Here is a 20,241-nt window from a genome sequence, read left to right as displayed (position 1 = left end):
TACTAGATCAATATCCATATTTTTTAATAAATCATCAAGAGGGAGGAAGTGCCACACAGAACTTGGCTGCCCATTCAAAGCAAAGCCTCAAACAAGCAGATCAGGCCTGGCTGGGGTGGACTGTGCTGCCTGGAGCAGAGTTCCAGCACACACTTGTTGGAACTCAGATGTCCCTCAGACATTTTTGGATGTTCCGGGCCCAGGTCAGAAGCATTTGAGACCCTGGCAGGCAGCTGGAAACAGCTGTGATTTTGGGTTTGAACCATGGGATGATTTACCAACCTTGCAGGAAGAACAAGAAGTCACAAAAGTTTAGATATTAGAGTAGAAGTAGTCACAAAGTAGAGGGAAGAATTTTTGAGTGCTGTACAGGGGGGTTTTGGTTTTGTACATGGGGGTCAGAGGGTTTAAGATGGATTTGGGATTTGGGCCTGCCCTGTCCTCCCTCTTTCTCCTTCCTTACCTCCATGTTCTTGGTGATGTTGGCACTCACAGATTGGTTTAGAGTAGAAAATCACCATTTAATATAGGTAATAGGCACTGGGGAAAAACTGTAAACATTTATCATGTAATGTACCATATAAAAGATAGAAAAGCACCATTTAATATAGGTAATGGGCATTGGGGAAAAACTGTAAACATGTAACATGTAATGTACCATATAAAAGATAGAAAAGCACCATTTAATATAGGTAATAGGCATTGGGGAAAACTGTGAACATGTAACATGTAATGTCCCATGTAAAAGACAGCAGCAGCCCTGGGTGGGAGAGAAGAAGCAGTCGGGGTCAGAGAGGATGTCAGGGTGTGTGTGTGCCTCTGCCTGAGCTGTGAGCAAACCACAGCAGCACAAGGAGAAAATCTTTTAGATAACTTGCAATAAACTGCCTTGAGACCAGACAAAAGAGACTGCTGAGCCTTTCTCTGGAAGCACGGGTTGGAGGAGAAGTTTTTCCACCACGTGAAGCCACCCTGACCCAGGGTGAGCTCTGGCACACCGTGCCTGGCTGTGCAGCTGCTGGGCACGGAGCTCTGCTGACATCCATGCCCAGAGGTGAAAGCCCAGCAGCAAGAGGCTGCTGAGGCAGCCAGAAGCTGCCAGTGACAATGCCAGTGCTTGCCAGTGCCACTGCTGCCCATGCCAGCGAAGTGAAAAGGGTGGCTGTGAGTTCAGAAGATGTGCAGTGACTCTTCTGTGTCCGTGTGGTCTCCCCATGTCCTCGGAGGGCTCCTGGCTGCTCTCCCTCCTCTGGAGCAGGAACTGCCCCGTTTCTGTCCTGGTGTCCCCCTGGGCTGTGGCTCCTCCAGCAGCAGAGGTGCCAGCTGTGGCTCAGAGCCACCTCCTGCCCCTCAGCATCCCCCGCTCCCCGCAGTGCACGAGGAAGGAGCACACCACTCGGCTTCAAAACATACAATATACTTTATTGCCTGCTAGATAATCAAAGTGAGGAGTAAACACCATAGCTGGAAAAAGCAGAAAAGGACTAGGAGAAGGAAGAGAATATCCAGTCACCAAACAAGTTATCAGGCAATAAACCATACACAATATAAATAATCTGTTTCCCAAACAACTAAATCTTTATTTTGCTAATGGCCATTATATGGTTAATTATCAGTAGTAAAATCTCTGGATTTCCTTTTCTACACAGCATTAGTAGTAAGAAATATATAAGGGACTCTGCAGAAAGCAATACAAAGGAGTTATATACACAGGCACCTTCTGTGGAGCAAGAACAGAACTTCATCTAATAAGGAAGGGCTATCTACAAACCAGAAGACCATGGTAATACAGTATTAGCTCAGACTTAGTTTAGCTGCAGCCTTTCCACAAGGTAGGCTAGCCAACTTATGTATACATATATATTTTAATATAGATATATATAGAGATTTATTATTTTAAAAATAATGTGAACTACCTGTAGTTCCTAGACTAATTTTAAAGAGGCAGTGTACCTTTCTGAAGCTTCATTTCGGGAAGTATATTAAAAATGGTATATAAAAGACTAGCAGACCCAAGCTCACATATTGAGTCCTGGTATCATCCCTCCAACTTCTTTTTCTAATGCTATAGCTGCCACCTGCATTGACAGCAATGCCTTTAGTCATCTGGATTGCTATTTATGTTGCTGTAATTGCTACCACTAAATTTACTGGATTATAGTGTTAGTAATTGTCGATTATAAATAGCAATAATGCTGCAGTACACTGTCAAAGCCTGCCGCGTTATGAAGATCTAGTCTGTATGTGCATGCAGAATTTTGTTGCTTAATCTAAAAGAAGATTTCTCAGTCAAAGTGCTTCCCCTGTCAATCCCACCATGATTTCAACCACATGGCAAGGGCTCCTCTCTCCTAAGGAAGATGTGATGCCTCTCACCCCACACCAGCTCTCAGCAGCCCTTCACATGGCACCTGCTCATCTTTTTGTTTTCAGGACATAACCCTTCCCTCTCACACAGCCAGTGTCCTTAAGGCTACTAAACATGACTTATTAAAATTAAAACTGACTATTTGAGGAAATGCTTTTAACACATTTTGGTCAAATCTCCAGCTGGGCCACGTGAGCCTCGTGCTCTCCACAGCAGGCAGGGAGCAGAGTGCTGCCTGCCCGAGAGCCAAGCCCAAACTGCCAGCAGGGGATGAGAAAGGGAGAGACATTTACAGGGAGCACCACAAAGGCCCAGCAAAGCCCAGGGTGCCTTTTGTGCCACCCTTTTCCTGTCTGCTCCCTGTTGGTGTCTTGGGGTCCACTCCCAAAGGCAAAGTGGGAGCATGCACGTGCAGGCAGAGCCCCTTCCAATGGATCTCCTAAAAACAGGGATGGAGGAGTGATGTAGGTGGCATCACTCTGCTCTCAGCCCAGCCCTCGCTGCTCACATGAGGTGCCACACCACTTCTGTTCACGACACAGGTGTCACCTAACAGGGTTTCCAGAAGCCTCTTCCCAAATCAGTGCTCACACCCCGACAGCAGCTGCTCTGCCCCAGGTACCACAGCCTGCTGCCTTTCCTGCCAAACCAGGATCCTGCCCGTGTCACTCAGCATCATCCCACCTGCACAAGTGACCACTCTGCTCCCCTGCACCCCCAGCCAGGCAGAAACAGCCTCCAGTGCAAGCTCCAACATCTGGCCAAAAGCACACGCTTGGCAGAAGCCATCTGTGATACAGCACAAGACAGGTATCAAGAAAAGTGGGGCAAGAAACAGTTTTTCCCTAATAATTCTGACATTTTGATAGGGGAGCTTAAAAGTAGGTATTTGAAATAAGGATGCCCTGATGGAACAGGATGTATTTGCAGTGTGAGGGGAGGAAGGATGGTCTGTACCCAAGAGCACTCAGCCCAGCAAACACATCCTGGCTGAATTGCAGCCTCTGCATCTTTGATTACAAAACAGTAAAGACAGAAAAATCCTGACTGGGATCTCAAGTGAACCCAGAAGCAATCTGAATCAGAAGCTATCTGAGCACAGGTATCCTTTGTCACATCCAGGTACCCACAGGGAGCAGGTGGAAAGTACCACAAGAAGAGGTGCACACAAAAGCTGGGAGCTGAGCTTTTTGGCCCATGATCCAAATTCTTCTGCCTGCATCAGGAAAGCCAATGTGTAAGGACACTGCTTAAAACCCAGTCCCTTCAGTCTCTGCATCACCACAGAGCAACATTTCACCTTATTTATGCCCTTAGACTTTGCTTTGCCATTGACACTGTGCAAGCACAACACAAGAGAAATGCCTTTTTTTTTCTGTATTTTGCTAAGAATTTTGTGCATGCAAGGGTAAGAGGATCAGAGTTATTTTTCAGTTCTGTTAGTAATTCCTCTCCAGTTCTACAGGACTCAAAGCACATGCTGATACTCAAGAGCAGGGAAAATGCAGGAAGCAGGTTGTTATGCTGGGAGGAAAGAAAAAAAAAGGGCAGATTTTAAGTGAGAAGCAATTACACTGTAAAATCAGGTGAATATTCATCTGTACCGGCTGCTCTTGTGTTTTTTGACTACTGAGTAACAGGATATAATTTGGAAGTCATACCCTGGTTTACTCTGGTAGATCTGCTGCAAGGTGCAACTATTTTTTGTCACCTTTGTCTCCACTGTAACTTGCTTTTGCTTATTCCAGGTAGAGTTCCCAGGGCTGAGCAGCACTGAGAAAACCATGAAGGATTAAGAGCCTATGAGAGTAGGAGAAAAAACTGTGAAACATGAAGGAAAACACTTTTCCTTCCCCAGGCATCACTAAAGACTACATTGATGGTGAAAGGAGGATGACTGAACATTATTGGTTAATTTGCAACTGAAGTGCAGCCTGACAGACATGCACCACAGTTTCACAGTTTGTGACAACAGGAGCAAAAACAGAAGTTTGTGGAGCAAAAACTCCTAGCTCTAAGCCAGGGTGATTATTGGGCTTGGGGAAAATAATTTCATCCATCCCACAAGTTTGGTTTCCCCTTTTATAGTGCCAGTTCTTCCAATCACAAAGTTGTTGAGGAAATTGCATTTTCTAAACTGCTCCATTGCCGCTTTTTCCTTTTTAAGCCATTAAATATTTTCTCTCTCAATGCTTGGAGGACACCAATTTCTGCAGGAGGTTGTCTGTGGAGATCCTGCCCTTCAAATCCAGTCTTTGGTCAGTACAGGGATTTCACCAAATCCTTGCCTGGGGAGTGGAAGAGATTTACTGACCCATTCCTGCTGCTTCTGCTGAGTGTGGCAAAGCCCCAGCACCAGCACAGGGACCAGGAATCCACCTGGGAGCCTCCTGGTGAAGCACAGCAGGCAGAAAAGGAAGGCACTGCCCAGCTTGAGGGATGTGCTTTGCTTCCCCAGTGGATGTCTGTTCCCAGCAATGGGTTCTCAGCGTGGTGTGACACCCTTTGAGAGGCTCCTCAATGAACTGGGGCACTGCACAGGTAACAAACAGGGGAGTGCACAGCTCTTGTAACACACTGGGACTGCTCCATCAGTGCCCTGTTCCAAAATGATTCCACTAGTCCTGCTTTGGAGCTGGAGAGGGAATTGCAGGCACAGCCATGGGTCCCTGTCCCAAAGCAGAGCTGGGCATGTCCTGGTCCCTGCACTGCCAACACCACTGCACTTTTGCCATGCAGCACTTTTCCCACTGCACTTTTGCCATGCAGCACTTTTCCCACTGCAGCTTTTCCCACATCTTGCAGGGACAGGCTGCATCAGACCCCAGGCAGGGACCTTGCTGCAAGCACAGGTGATGCCCTGCCAGCAGCATCCCACCAGAGGATGGTCAGGCTGTTTCCAAGGCAGGAGGAAGCAGGGAGAGGACATCTGTAGGCCAAGGGCAGGCTCTGGCCCCTGCTGCCTCTCCAGCCTCTTGCTGTGGCTGGCACAAACCTAAATAAATGGATTATGTTCTCCTTTGGTTTCCTCCTCGTAATATGGCTTTATTGATGGCCTTGTAGTATCTGAAAAGGGTACCAAGGAAAAAGGCTAGCATGCTGGGTCAGTTTAGGACTAGGAATTTTTTTGGTTTGGCTTTCTGTTTTTTCACTGTCTGAATTCTGTAAAAAAAAAAAAAAATTGAAGGCAACTACTGGATAGAAAACACAGCATGAGGAGAAAGGTCTCTTTGAACCTTTCTGATATGGCTATTAACCATCAACCTGACACACCATTCGAAGAAAGAGGTTTTTAAAGGCATGGAGGAGTCCTGTGGTGAGCAAATTTGGGCTGGGGCTCCTTGAAAATCTTGTCTCGGATTTTATCTGACCATTATTTCTTAGGCTGCATTTATAAAAACAGCTAAAATGCTCCTCTATCTAATGTCATTTGAGGTCACTGTCTTTTTCTCCTATACCCTAAAATTTTGTACTTAGGCACTGGGGGAATAAACCATCCTCAAAAAGAGTCAAACACTGGAAAAAACAGCATGGGAAATGGTTGATTCTCCACTATTAGAGGCTTTTAAGGACAAGTTCAACACTCACACATCCACCCATCAGGTCTGTCCTAAGTACAGCTTAACCTGCCTTGGAAAATGTCCAGCTGATGTCTCCAAGTCCCTTTTGGCCCTGTGACTCTACTCCAAGTAAATACTGCCAGGATCTCATCCTGCCACAGCCCAGGATGTATTTAATAGACATTAATTAATTAATAGACATTAATATTTAATATCCTGTCTGGCTGTTGGGTTTTCTGCCTCAGCTTGCTGTTTGTCTGAACACACACAAGCACTTCAGACATCCCAATAAGAGTCAGCTTACACTTTCCTCACACACCACCAAAACCCTGTCTACTTCTACAGTCACCCTGAAAAAAGAGAAAGGTGGGGAGCAGCAAACCAAGAGGATCATACAGAAATGTCCATCCTGACATACAAAAGCTGGCACAGAAAGCCCTCCCTCAGCCTTTTTCCATCTTGAAAAATGCTGACCTATCTTCTGACAAGTTGATAATGAACAAGAAAAACCCACACTGACAAGAACCACTGCCTCTTTTAAACACCCTTCACTGGCTCTTGCCCATGGATTGCATGTGTTGGGCATTCAAGGAGCATCTGGTTTCTAAATCTGCTACAAGTAGCCCAAAGAATTATGTGGCTTACATGAAACATAACTGTGTCTTGTAAAAAAAAAATTAAAAAAAGAAAATACAAAGGTCAAGCTAGGAGCCTGGGCCATTTTAAAACAGGCACTCACAAGCATCATGACAAAGACCTTTAGGAAATACCAACAGTGCTGTGATGATGATGTGCAACGCTGCATTTCACATAACATGACTGCCCAAAGCTGACCTCCCACCCCCAGCTCCTCTCAGCTGGCTCATGGTGCTCAATTAATGCAGCAACATAACAGCAGTCAAAGGAGTTAAAGGAAGTGAACAAACAGCAGCAGCCACACTGGCCTGCCACGCTCCTCTAGGGATGGCAGTGGGAACCCATCTGTTCACCATTTCTGCAGTAAATAATTCCTTGAGCAACTCAGAAGCTGAAAATGCAGAATTTGATTTATGGAGGTGCTGCTCTTTCTTTATAGGCTTGTCTGCACCCCCCACCCCTATTTATAAATTTCTTTATAGGCTTGTCTGCACCCTCCACCCCTATTTATAAATTTCACATGGGTGAAAAGAACCCATCTAGGGACAGATTCAGTTGTGAAAGTCTGTGGCATCCTTCCCCAGTTCATGTTTCTGGATGAAAGCAGTGCTCAGTAACAGTAACAAGAGGATAAAAAAGTCTTTACATCAGGAATTAACTCCATGTGCACAGAGCCTTGAGACAACCACCATCACAACAGTATTTCAAGGAGATGGATGAAGTGTCAGGTGCTTCCACTGCCAATCTCTGCCTGTAACAAACCTGCAGGGAACTCTCCCAACACAACCCCTGCCCTGCAAAGACAGCAAAAACAGCTTTCAAACACAAGCAGGTGAAAGAGAACAATTAAAAGTGGTATTTTACAAACTGGCAAGAGCCCTTTGGCTGTGTGAATCCCACAGGTGCAACTGGAGCTGCAGTGCCTGCATCCCCTGCATCCCTTGTCCCATCCCCATGGATGCAGTGGGGCTGCACAGTTCCTGATGGCCAGGGTGCCTCTCTGAAGGGAAAGCCATAATGCTGCATGTCTGATCCCACAGCTACCCCCATGTGTGCCTGCTGCCTTAGGTGAGGCTGTATGAGCAAGTAACTGGAAAAGCCACTATTAGGTGTGGTTGAAGATTTCTTCCATAATTATGGAGAAAAATAAGTGTAATTGCCTGGGGGTTGTCTTTTCCTAAGCCAGAATAAAGAAAGAAATAATAAGATAATAAAGAAATTTAGAAACGTGTTGAGTTTTATTTTGCAAGTTAAGGCTTAGCATGAGCTCTTGTGAATGTTTTAGGTCCAATATGCGTGAATGGGGTTTGGTTTGGCTTAATAAAAAAAAAAGTGAGTTTAAGCCATGCACTAAAAAAGCAGGCCACCTTCCCATAAACAAAATAAACTGTTAGGAGGAGGAAATGATTTATCAGGTTTCAAAAAACTGCTGGGGAGCTGGCTCTGCACTGGTGAGCTTTCCTACAGAGCCTGGGGAGCCCAGCTTTGCTGCTCCATCCACTGTGCCTGTCTTTTTGCAGGAGCTGTGTTTGGCACACAGCCATAGCTCAGGAAAACTGTTGTTAAAATACTAATTAAAAAAACCACTGCAGGTTTTTCAGAGTTATCAGTAGCTTGGGAAGGTGTGGGATACTGTCCATCTCACTGAAAATCTGTGGCATGTTTTGCTGCTGATGTCAACCAAGTGTTCAGCCTCTCAAAGAAAGAGAAAGGCAAGATAATTGAAAAGCAAGGTGAAAGATTTGCAAGTGAAGCTTGGTGTTCCCGACTTCTTGCAACAACATAAAGAAAACCATCCAAGGAAGAGATCTATCTCTACCAAATAGAAAGCATTTTCAGTGGGACAAAAACCCCAACCAGTTCTTTTTAAACAGCTTTTATGCTGTTTATGTCCCTTGTATCTTGATGGAAATGGATTTCCAGTGGCTGAGATTTGTGTGAGGGTGGTTTAATGCTGAATACAAATATGCACATTCCAGGCATGCCACCAATCCTCCCACAAGCACTGTCAGGTGTGACAAGCCAGCACTGCTAAGGGACTCCCATCTATGTCCCAGGCAACTCACAGTCTCTAACTCACAGAAGCTAAAAAATTCCATTTGCCACTTCATCTTGAGCCTGTTGAAATAGCTGTATTTGTGGTTTTATTTATCAAAAGTACTAAAAAATTACTCATCTTGCAAAGCACACTGAGTATTTTCTGAGTGGTCTAAAAGTCCAGAAATTTCTATTTAAGAATACATTTTTATCTCATCATTAAAGATGCTTTTAAATCACTGCTGGCAACCCTTGGCCTTTAACTAGAGAACCACTGTGTCGTGGTGGAACAGGAAATATCTTTTTCTGTCTAGGTTCTTTAAATTAGTTGTAGATTAACAGAACCCATTAATATGAAGCTGCTGTTTTTATATTGACTCTTGTGTATTATGGTGTTTTCAAGATTCTCACCCATGAAACATATCATGAGCAATATCCTCATAAATTAGTTAATTCAAAAATGCAACCCTTCATCCCTAAGTGACTTTCTTGATGGCATGGATTTCTGCATGAGAAGTAAGTAGTTACCTTCATTTTGAAAGATCCCAGAGCTCAATTAACTATGTCCTAAATGTGGTGCACTATAAACAATTACTAGCAAAGATGTTTGGAAAAAAATTATGCACCAAGATTAAACAGTCACACAGCAAATGCTTCCCTCCATTACTTCCCAGTGTACAACTGTGCCTTGTGGCAGCCAAGCACGGTGTATTTTCTTAAGACAGCAAGAAGAATTTTCTTAATTACTGACTGAAATAATGATGAGCACTTGATATTATTTATGATGTACTTGCAGGGAAGCACTCATTAGCAACACTTACACATGTGCCAAATACATCTGTCACCTGGGAGAGAATGGGACAGTTCAGAGCTGCATCACCCCTCCAGCAGCTCACCCATTCCTTCTAACTGCAAAGTTATTCCTGCAGCCACGGAAGCAAAACACAGCATCCATTCCAAGCCACAGACTTGAACTGCAATTTCTGCTTTTTTTTTTTTTAGACCACTTGGCAAACCTTGCTCTGGAAATTGGAACCTCTTGAAGACAACGAATTGTCCATCTGCTGTGATGGTAATTTCCCTGCCACCTGTTAGAAATCACTGCTCTTCAGAACAAAAGCAAGCACAGCCTTGCTGCCACAACCTGTCAGTCTCTGTTCCACCTACTGAAACCTGGAAGCTCATGAAGGTCCAACTTCACCATCAAGTTCCAAGCTGGGTTTGTTTCACTTTGTATTACAAAAATCTAAGCACCTGCAGGCAAGCACAGATCCCACACAAAGTTGTTGAGGCACTGACAAACTTTTTGCCATCCTGGAGAGGCTTGTAGTGAAAGAATCTCTCCCTGCCAGAGCCCAGCTTCATGGCAAACACCACAGCTGGGAGTCCCAAAATCATCTCAGAATATAACAGGGAATTGTCTGTCTGTCAAGAGAGAGATGTGCAGTGAATTTACTTCAAATGACACCAGTGACTGATGCCAATGGCGTGCTGCAGGCTGCCTGAATCAGTGACATTGGTTTTTCAAACTGAAAACACGTGAACTCCAAAGCCACTACAAAAGCCATTATTATTGGACACCAAAACCAAAACTCAATATCCTAAACTATTGACAGATTGGGACTATCTGATTTCGAAATTCTCCTTAACTCCTAAGAACAGCAGAGTGTTTAATAACCCAGAGTCCTGACCAGGTATAAAGGGAACCCACCCTTGGAAGGAAGGGAATTGGTCTGACTGAAGCCTGATGGTCTGCTCTAACTGGGAAGCCTTTGGTGGGCCATAGATGAAAGTTGTATTCCAAAGGTGTACTCCAAAAACTACTTTTGGATTGAAAGGACACCTCCCAGGACCTCAGGTTTTCTCTTTCCCACCCTTTTTGTTTTCTTAAATTGGATGTTGTTTGATGGCAACACTTGCCTTCTCTTAGTGTTCTGCCATGTCATTCTGACTCAACTGGCTTGATTTTTGAGTCTATTTCAATTAGTTCCTCTTGTTTCTCAGGCTGACAAATAAGCTGAAGTGCTGCTCTATATGGAATACATGTTTTGTATTTTGTACTTCATATAGGCTGGATTTTCACCTGGATTTTCACCTGGGCTTGCAACAACAACACTGTGGGCCAGTGCAGTTCTGCTGACCATCTAATGATTCTCCAATCAGAAAACAACCAATAAAGCCTTGATGAAATTTCAAGTATATTTTAAATACAACTGTATTAGAGCTCAATTTCTTACTGTGCTGTGCCAAGAACAGTCCACAAAAAATAATTTGACACTGGATAGAAGGTAGATGTTGTATCTTACAGGTTTTATTTCAGAAAACAAAACAAACCAGAACTTTGCAGCAGAGATAGGAATGCATCTTGTATTTTGTTACAAAGTGCTAGTGTCCTACTGGAGAATCCACAGCCCCATGAGCTGGTGTAGAGCATGGCTACTGCTTGCCCAGGTATACTGTGTCTCACTCCATGCTGTCACATTGTAGGAAAAAAAAAATATTTCTCTGAAAGCAGGGTTAGGTGTACATTAAAAACTCTGGGATGAACAATGAAAGGGACTCAACAGAGGCATCGAGGGGGGAACAGCAGTGTCTAGCAAAGCGTGGTGCTTGAGTTGGATGATGCCTTTCCACCCTGTGTTTTTCCAGAAGTATTAGTGGGAATTTACCTTACCTGACAATTAAGAGGCAGTGTAATGCCATGCAGTTGCAAAAAGCAACCTGAGTGAGAGCTGGGTAACAAACCAGATCTAGATGCACTGAGAATTAGCTGAATTCAGCAGCTTTTTAGTGGGAAGAACCAAATGAGAGCAGATGAGAAAAGATGGGACTTCAAGGAATGAATTTAACTGTTTTAAGGTAATTTAGTAATAAAAAAAGTAAATAGTGACTTCAAGGTCCCTGACAGGGCATCCAGTACTGATAGAACATGTATTTCTTAAAATTTTTTCCACTTTTTTTGCTCACTGAATCAGAACTTTCCTTCCCCTCTCCCATGACCTTTACATGGCCTTTAAGGCTGAAGCTTTTCCATTCCTGGTGTTTCTTTGCAGAGATGCTGACGCATACCCAGTAAAGGCAGTGCAAGATTGCATACGTTTCTTCTTTCCTGAGTAAATAGCACATAGATAAAAAAACCCTAAAGATTTCCCTTCTGCTGCTTTTGACTCAGAGATAGATCTGCTCCCATGTGAACAGCCAGTGTCTACTGGCTTCATAAGCCTGTTCTGGGATCCTCTGTGATCAAAAAATTACATGGCAATCAAGGAGGTTTCAGGCATCCAAGGACAGGAAAAGATCCCCAACAGTCTAATTTTCAAGCCCCAAGAGGGTAAAATATATGGGCAGAGCAGATTCCTGGTTTAAACAAGTTTCCAAAATAGTGGGAACCTACTACCTTTATGTTTAGGCATTGATGTCACTTGCTACTTATTTCTAAAAGAGAAACCATTCCTGAGTAAGTTCTCTTATGTCCAAAGACTGAAATCACAGCAAGGGCTGCTTCTGTGAGATAACTTCTCTTTTATCTTTGTTGACTATCAACAAGCTTCCCAATTGTGCAAAGAAGACAAAATCCACAAAAAGCAAGTAGATACCTAGAAAGCTCAGAAGAAAAGGCAAACTTTTCTTCCAAAGCCTAACTGCACTGAGTCCTGGCTCTCTCTGTCCCACAGTCTCCTGCTTCATGCAATGTAAGTCCACAGAATCCTGGGGCACCTGAATGGATCTGTGGATCTTCTAAGCAATGTCAACAGTGCTGGGCCAGGTTCAGAAGTTTTAAAAAATAAAATGGAAGCTCCCAGAATAGACACATGTAAGGAAGAACAATTGGGCAGAAGTTCTTTGCAAAATAAATGACATCTTCGCTGTGAAGCTGAGTGGATGATCTGACAGAAAACTACAGCATACAGTTCTGAGGATCCATCTCTGGGTTTTGGCATCTTCCATTTTCCAGTGAAAATGAGCTTGTTTAAATGAAAACAACCCAACAAGTTCATACTGTAGCTAAAAACAAATTCTGCACATACTGCTAACTCGGCCATATGTTGAAGTAAACAATCATTTGATGGTAAAGCAGGTGAAGTATCAAAGAAGCTCCATTTGAATAGTATTTATTTGCAATCGTTAGTTTTAAACGGGAAACTGTTTACAGGCACACGCTAGATAACCAAAATAGAATGAACATAAAGAAATCTATTTAAAGGTCCTTATCAAATATTTCAAATATTTTATTAAATATTTTATTCAGCTTCATTATCACAGTTTGATGTAGTTTAGCATGTTATACACATGACTTAACATGTGCACTTAAAAGAATCAAATTAGAGGTTTTTGAGTAAAGTATGACATTCTATAAATGTGCTTACTGACTTAACTACACACAACTAAGAAGGCAGTAGCTCTGTTATACCACTGATGGAGATGAACTATTGTAAGGCATGTTTACACCAAACTCTGGAGAGAATAAAGCTATATACTAGGTAAAAAATCAGTGGATATACATGTGAGAATAAAAGTTGAAGGATTGGGCTCCAAGAAGAAAGATCATAGTAAATCAGTTGCATTGAAACTGTCAACAGATACTGGTTATTAAAAGCAAGCACTGCTGAGAAAGGTTTTTGTAGCATCCAGGTCAGCAGGATCTGTGTTTCTTTCAGGTGTGATTTTTGAAACTCGCACCTTATGTTGTATAATGTGAAGAAAGATATAAAAATCTAGCAAGGGAAGTTGGAAAACTATCTTCTGAAAAACTTCAAAGTTGTTTTATGCACGACCACGGGAACTCTTTAGCACAGAGCACACGCTGGGGTCGCTGCACTGCGATGCGCGTACGCGTACACACGTGCAGACACGTGCATGTACGTGCCTCTTCTGCTTTTGCTGCCCTCAAAGACCCAACCCCTGACTGCAGTACTGCAGCACTGAGGGGCAAACAAGGTTTCAGCTTGGAGCTGAAAAGAGCAGACGAGCATTACATTCGGGAGCCCAGTCATTTTCCTGAACAGTTGTGGTTTTTCCAGTGGAGCACAGCGCAGGTCTGCTGGTATATGCTAAATGGCCAAGATCCAGAAACCACAATATAATTCTTTGGAAGACCTCCAGAAATGTTAAGCTATTTGCAGTAGTTTTTAAAATTCCACCTTAATGAAGGCGCTAGGTCATGATGACGTGCTGCTCCCCCAGGAACATCATGCAAGCACAAGCTTAAATCCAAGAGCAGAGTGGTCCGTGATGGGGGCTGCCACACTGTCACAGTGCCAACCATGCTGCCCCTTAAGGAAGGAGGGTTTCCAGCCTAAGCCTGGGTGTGTTGCTGAGTGGAGATCTCATGGCAAGTCTTCCTAGAGTTCTGCCATCAAAGCAAAAGTGGGGGAACATGAAATAGGCATCCGTCTTAGAAGCTTCTTCAAAGTTGTCAATTCAGTACAGAATACTGAGTATATACAAGACTATGGTAGTACTTCAGTGAGAGGACAAACCTCACTGTGCCTTTTTCTTGGAGAATCCAGGGGAGGAGGCAAGTAACCCTTTCACAGCCTAAATATGTACTTGTTCATGGCACTCAGTGTCCTGAAGGGCCTCAGCATCCTGGCAGCTGTAGTTGACAGTTCAAAAATATGTACAAGGTAAGCAGAACGCCATGAGTGTCGCAAAACATGGCAAAGGAGCTCTACAACCTATCCAACAAGCACAGCAAACATCAGCATCTAATGGGTAACACAGGGTATACAACACCCACGTTGCACAGTTATGTTTCCTTGCAAAATCAGGACTGTGCATGTAAACTCCAGAAGTTCAGCACGAGGCTTACTCGACACCTCTGGAGACATCACAAGTCCACCACCCCTCGAGCACTGCATCTTCTGCTCTTGCATAAACTGATCTCACTGAACCAAGCAGAGCTAGTGGGCCCCGTCCTGCAACCCATATGACTGTAGCAGAGGATAAACAAAAATGCTCCAGCAACACAGTTTGGCTACCACTGTATATTCAGCTTTTATGGTGCCTGCACTATATAAATGTTGCTCTTGGAAAATAAAGCACACAGAGATATACAAATGGTATCAGTGGCGAAAAAGATTACATGATCAAGCCTGAAAGCAAATGGAAGTTAACAAAAGTAGTCTTTTGGGAGAGGTAGCCATATTAGACTCAGCATTCAAAAAAAAAGGGAGTGCACTCAAAAGGGTCAACATACATTATAATGTCTTGTAGACCCATCATCTGGCTTCCTACATCATTTTTTTGCAGAATGTACACACCCAGGCACACACACGCACGCACACACTCTCCCCCCCCCGCCCCCCATATATACACATCTAAATTATTTTCTAATTCCCCTTTGTTGCCATAATGAGAATAAAGGACAGCTTTCCTTACATGCTCTTAGCTGCCCCCATGTCTATAACTTGCTTTCAGTTGGTTCAGTATCTGTACAGTAGCTAAACAGGCAGTGGAAATTAAAACTGCTTCAATTAATATCCTGTTGCAAAAGACAGCATCCAAACTATAAGGCATTCCCTTGTACTGACGTGACTTACAACTCTCTACTTGGTACAAACCACAGAATGCTCTTCAGCCTTGTGCTACTAAGGCAGCTTTCACCCAAATAATAAAGACCAACGCTGGAATTTAAACACCACAAATCCACACACTTCTACCAGTCCCTTGTTCTTGTGCCCCTTTCCAGCAACGCTTATCACTTTAATTTCAAAAGTCATGCAACAATGCTATAAAAAAGAAACCCAAACTACCAAGAAATCTCTTGCTCCTGACTTTGGGATACCGTATTAGTATAAAAGAGCATTCAGAGAGCTTAAATAAATATATTCTTTTCTGAAATCACAGCACATTCAAGGGGTAGTTACTGCCAAAAGCAGAGCATTAAGTAATCTCCATAGATGTTTTCAGAATAATTTAGTCAGAAAAGACCTGTAAGATATGAAGTTTTGATTGATTTGGTCTAATACCTGGAAAATAGTCTACTGTGGGGATAAGAATCTGCATCTCAAATGTTCTGCAGAACATATTTCCCATATTTGTATACAGTACTAGAACAATTAAGAAAACATTACAGTAATTTTCTCCCAGCTTCTCAGATCTGTAGCTTCGGCTATGACAATGTATTTTGTATGCCTCAGAACTATGAAATATCAGAGATGACTAAATAAATAAAAGCCAAGGAAAACTGGGACAGTACTGCATCTTACACTTGAGACAAGATTCCCCCCTCCCATGGATAAGTCACAGAGGACAACTACAGTAAATGCTTGTCTTTTTTTTTTTTTTCAAAGAAAGATTTATACACAGGTTCAGATCCAGAAAATAATGTGAAATGCATAAATATTGATAGCTTTAGCTAAGTTAAAATGGGTTCAGTAAAGTATGATACAACATATTCAGAATAAACAAAGCAGAAAAGCATCATATTTTGGTTTGCTTGAGATATACATAAGGTGCAACAATTTCTTCTCTAGAGGCATTTGTGGACAACGTGTTAACAGGTAACAGTGTTTGCTGGTATACTGAAGTACACACAATAGCAGTAAGATTTTCCAAAATGAAAGCAGCTGAAATTAATAAAAATTAAAACAAAACAAACAAGGAAAAAAACCCAATCCCAATACAGTAAAGATATTGGTCTGAAGTTTTTGTTGTGCTAACAGACTTTGTTACCTGAAAATACTGATACCCCTTCTAGTAGATTCAGGGAAAATTCTAGCTACTCAAATCAAGACATCACTCAGAGAACCAACAAAGGCAAATGCCTAGTGAACTATAAAGCTTTGCAGGATTTCTGCTACTCTCAGTGCCTAATCGCTTAAAAATTAAGCATATCTACAAAAAGGTTTGTAAGTATCTGAAAACAGTCATATCCAGTAAACTGACCCAACCCTACCCCCTCTCTAAGGGAAAGTCAAGGAAAAGCAGATCAAGTAAGATATTAATTAATATAGAAAAAAGTAATTTTCTGTTTCTTTTAAAAAAGGTACCATTAATATACAGAAATATCTCCAGGAACAATATTGAAATTTAAATCGAGGAAGGATGGGGTGCTTTGACAAAAATATATCTACTCTAAAGGTTTCTAGAGAAATAAGTTAGTACCATTGTCAACGTGAACGGCCTGCACTGTAACATATTTGGATTTCAGCTAATTATAAAGTGGTCCAAAACTCCAAAAGCCACCCTGCTGTGACCCACAAGTTTTAAGTAATTTAAATTTTTCCTGTCTTGTTAAAATAACTTATAAAACTTTAATAAAATCTTATTTAAAATACCACCATAGGCTGCAATGGCATTCTAGGGGCTCTTAGACATTTAGTCACCTGAATTTTTAAAAAAGCCTTTTCACGGACTCATTGGTCTGTAAATTTTGTTGTTCTTCTGTTGTTCCCTTCTTTCACCACATGCATCCTTGGTGTTGCTGTTTCAGTGACACTTCCCCAGCTATGTGCCTTTTGTCAGACCTTAAAACTCTTGTGGTACATTGTATATTGTTTCCTGACACTGAACCAGAGACTTTCACTTAACTACAACAATGAAAGGCTAAACCTAGCAAGCATTAATAGTTACTGTCCATATGGCTATTACATCAAATTAGTTACAAAATAACCTCAAAACACATTATCAATTCAGTCAAGTATAAATAAGAATGCCTGATAGAATGATGTAAACTTGCATCATTTAAAGACTTAATTCAAAGAACTTCAAACTCAATCTAATACTATCAAAAGTTCAGCCGGTATGACGAAGACTAATAGAAAATTATTGCTGGAGTCCAATTTGGTAAATTGTTGTGCTACAATGAAAAAGTAGGGAAACATCTTGTGCTATAGAAGAAGTACCCTGTTGAATTTGTAGCTTTAGATCAATTACTAGTGATCATTTTGCATCTATTGGTAGGAATCAATGCTTGGTTATACAATAGTTTAAGTCAGAATAGTGAAGGTAACAGGCCAAGTGATACACTTGGCTTGCTTTTGGGATGCATTTATGAGAGCAAAACACAAAAATTCAACACAAGCAGAGACAGAAACTGGCAGATGGATCTGTTTGGTAGTCTGAATTCAGTCAAACGCTACTCTTCAGTTGTAGTTTAACTGTATACAGCTTTCCACTTTACCAACACAAACTGTAATTGGCCCTTTATGCAAACTCTGAAGCTGATTTGGACTGTGCATAGTAACTACAACAATGCCAGTGTCTGTAAAATGTAAAAGGAATGTGTACTGGTGTACACTGTATCGAAAAGTCATGGTTTTAAGTTATTCAGAACTGTGAAATAATACTAAGGTCACTTTTGAAAAACACATTTGCAGTACTTTTTGTTTACAGGAAAGTTTCACCAAGTCACTCAAATATCTATGCAAAAATAAAGGAACCCTCCAAGGCATGAAAGACAAGTCAATTATCTGCAATATTTTCTTTTCCATACACCACACCTTTTTCTAATGCACATCATCCTGGTTATTCAAAGCTAAATTAAAAAGAAACAAACCCAAACGTAGCCTGTCAGAACTTTTCCCAGTAAACTCTACCACTCTGGTGGCAAATATAAAAGTGCAGAACATCTGGACCACGTGGCTGCCCAAACACCGCTAACAATGGTACATCTGTCCAGGCTGCCTTGAGTTCTCTGGAACAGGTTTTAAATTCATTCTACAATATAAACGTAGGCATAACCTATTAATATAAACCATCTTAGAACTTAAATCTTCATGTACAAAAATGACTAAGAATATCTAATAGTAACTAGTGCAGTGCGTCAGTGTTTTTGTTTTTGTTTTTTTTTTTTTTTTCTTTTTCATTTAGAATAACTAGATATTATATGAAACTAGTTGTCGTACTCTCTGGTTGGTAAAAGAGATGCTGTGTGAGCTAACAGTAAAGGCAGCCTTTTTCACACCAACCACCTGGTTACTGTTTAAAAGCCTTCAATAGAAAGCAAGCTCTGGGATCATTCCACTCCATTTCAGTTCATTAATAGACAATATCACCCTCCTACACACTGGGTTCCAATTTGAGGACCTGGCCCAAGTTGCTAACATCTGGCTTCCAGTGAATTCTGGGCCATTCAGAGCAATAAGCACTTTATTGCAGTCTCTAGTTCCATCATATGGACTGACTAGCTTCCCTTGGTAAAGACAAGGCTAGGATATTAGGTAAAGCACAATGTTTTACAATAAAGTGGAGCTTCACTGGTCAGCGCAGGAAATCAGCACTGGAGCCTGAGACATTTCATTTGGCTGTCCATCATGTGGGAGAGGTGTGGCCCTCTGACTTCTGCAAAAGAAGAAAAGAAAAGCCACCCATCAATACTTGGAGCACAGGAGGTGCAGAGGAAGCAGCAGCTGTAGGGTTTAGCACAGGGCAGCAGGGTAACTCCTCACTGCTGCAGGTGCTCACCTGGTCACACCTGCTTTCAGAGGTGTTCCTGACCAGTAACACAATATCCTGAGGACAAGCTGCATCACAATGCAAAGGCAGGAAAAGTCAGATGTGATGGCATTTGGCTACACAAAGCAAAATCCACAGCGTAAGAGCGAGTTAAGAGCACACAAGTGCTGGGACTCGTTTTGCAAGGGAGCTGCTGCAGCCCTCAGAAGCAGAGCATACAGCATGTGTGCCAAAAGGGAAATGCACAGACACACAGATCATGTTAGTGAGAGTCAACAGACAGCTTTTAAGCAATATGGAAATATACTCATCAGCAGAGTGGCACTGGGATTCCTCCACGTTACCTGACTACTTCATTACTACATTACATTATTTCATTACTACAGCAGTGTTAATTTACAAATGATCCCTTGGCACAGGGTATCATAAAAATTAATGATGCCAGAATTATAAGCTGGAAATCAACATCAGTCATGGTACCAAATGGGACTTGGGAGAACTCCTTTGCAGTTTTTCTTTTAAAATACATACACCGGGCATGTCATTGCCTGTTATTTACTCTCAGAGGTGAGGTTCTATTTTTGTTACAGTATTTGTCATTGGTAGCAATGAAAATCTAAGGCTTGCTTCTTATTTACACCAGGGACACTTTACCTCACTCTGGCCCAGCTAAGACCCCCCCACAGAAATCCCCAGCAGAAATCCCCATGTGCTTCACACAAGGGAAGTGCAATGAAGTGGCCTTGGCACAAAATGCACCTCAGACTCACAGTGCTTAAGCAGGGCATGCACAAGGTAAATAAAGATAAGCAGAAGTCTTTAAATGAAAACCATGCTGCCAGAAGGATTCCGTGTCCCAAGGCTCTATGAAGCTATTTAATAAATTACATTCAGATGCTGAAGAAATACATCAAGCAAACCCCCAGTTCTTTTCTTCACATTTCTGGCTATTTGCAAATAAAGTGAGTTAAAAAAGGTAACAACAGTTGACAGAATAGAAAACAGAGAAGCACCTAGCCTGTAAGATTGAGGTTTCTAGTTTGACTTCCATTTGCCAAGTCAGTGAGAGACGTGCCCAGCTGTCTACTGGAGGACTCCTCCCCTGTTGTCACTTCACATCCCTCAGGGTGATTACAAACTGGCTTGTGGGATATTTGCCCATTTGGCATTTTCAGACTTTATGAAAGGTGCTGCATTGCCCAAACTACATAATGACATACGATGGGATTCAAAGAGAAA

At 42.2% G+C, this 20,241-nt stretch overlaps 1 protein-coding gene across 10 annotated transcripts in view; it reads right to left on the bottom strand.

Moving 5' to 3' along the window:
- Positions 1–1,401: 1,401 nt before the first annotated feature.
- The window catches only part of BBX (BBX high mobility group box domain containing), a 151,891-nt gene continuing 133,051 nt past the window's right edge, over positions 1,402–20,241 (bottom strand). For all 10 annotated transcript variants that reach the window (XM_021542416.2, XM_021542421.2, XM_021542417.3 and 7 more), the window contains one exon: positions 1,402–18,888. In XM_021542416.2, coding sequence (XP_021398091.2) covers positions 18,801–18,888 — 88 coding nt within the window. In that variant the 3' untranslated portion in view covers positions 1,402–18,800. The remainder of the gene's footprint in view (positions 18,889–20,241) is intronic.

Source organism: Lonchura striata, chromosome 2, assembly GCF_046129695.1.
Source record: "Lonchura striata isolate bLonStr1 chromosome 2, bLonStr1.mat, whole genome shotgun sequence".
In the NCBI taxonomy this organism is placed as follows: Eukaryota; Metazoa; Chordata; class Aves; order Passeriformes; family Estrildidae; genus Lonchura; species Lonchura striata.
Note: the sequence above shows the minus strand (reverse complement) of the source record. Positions and strands in the feature narration are given on the sequence as shown.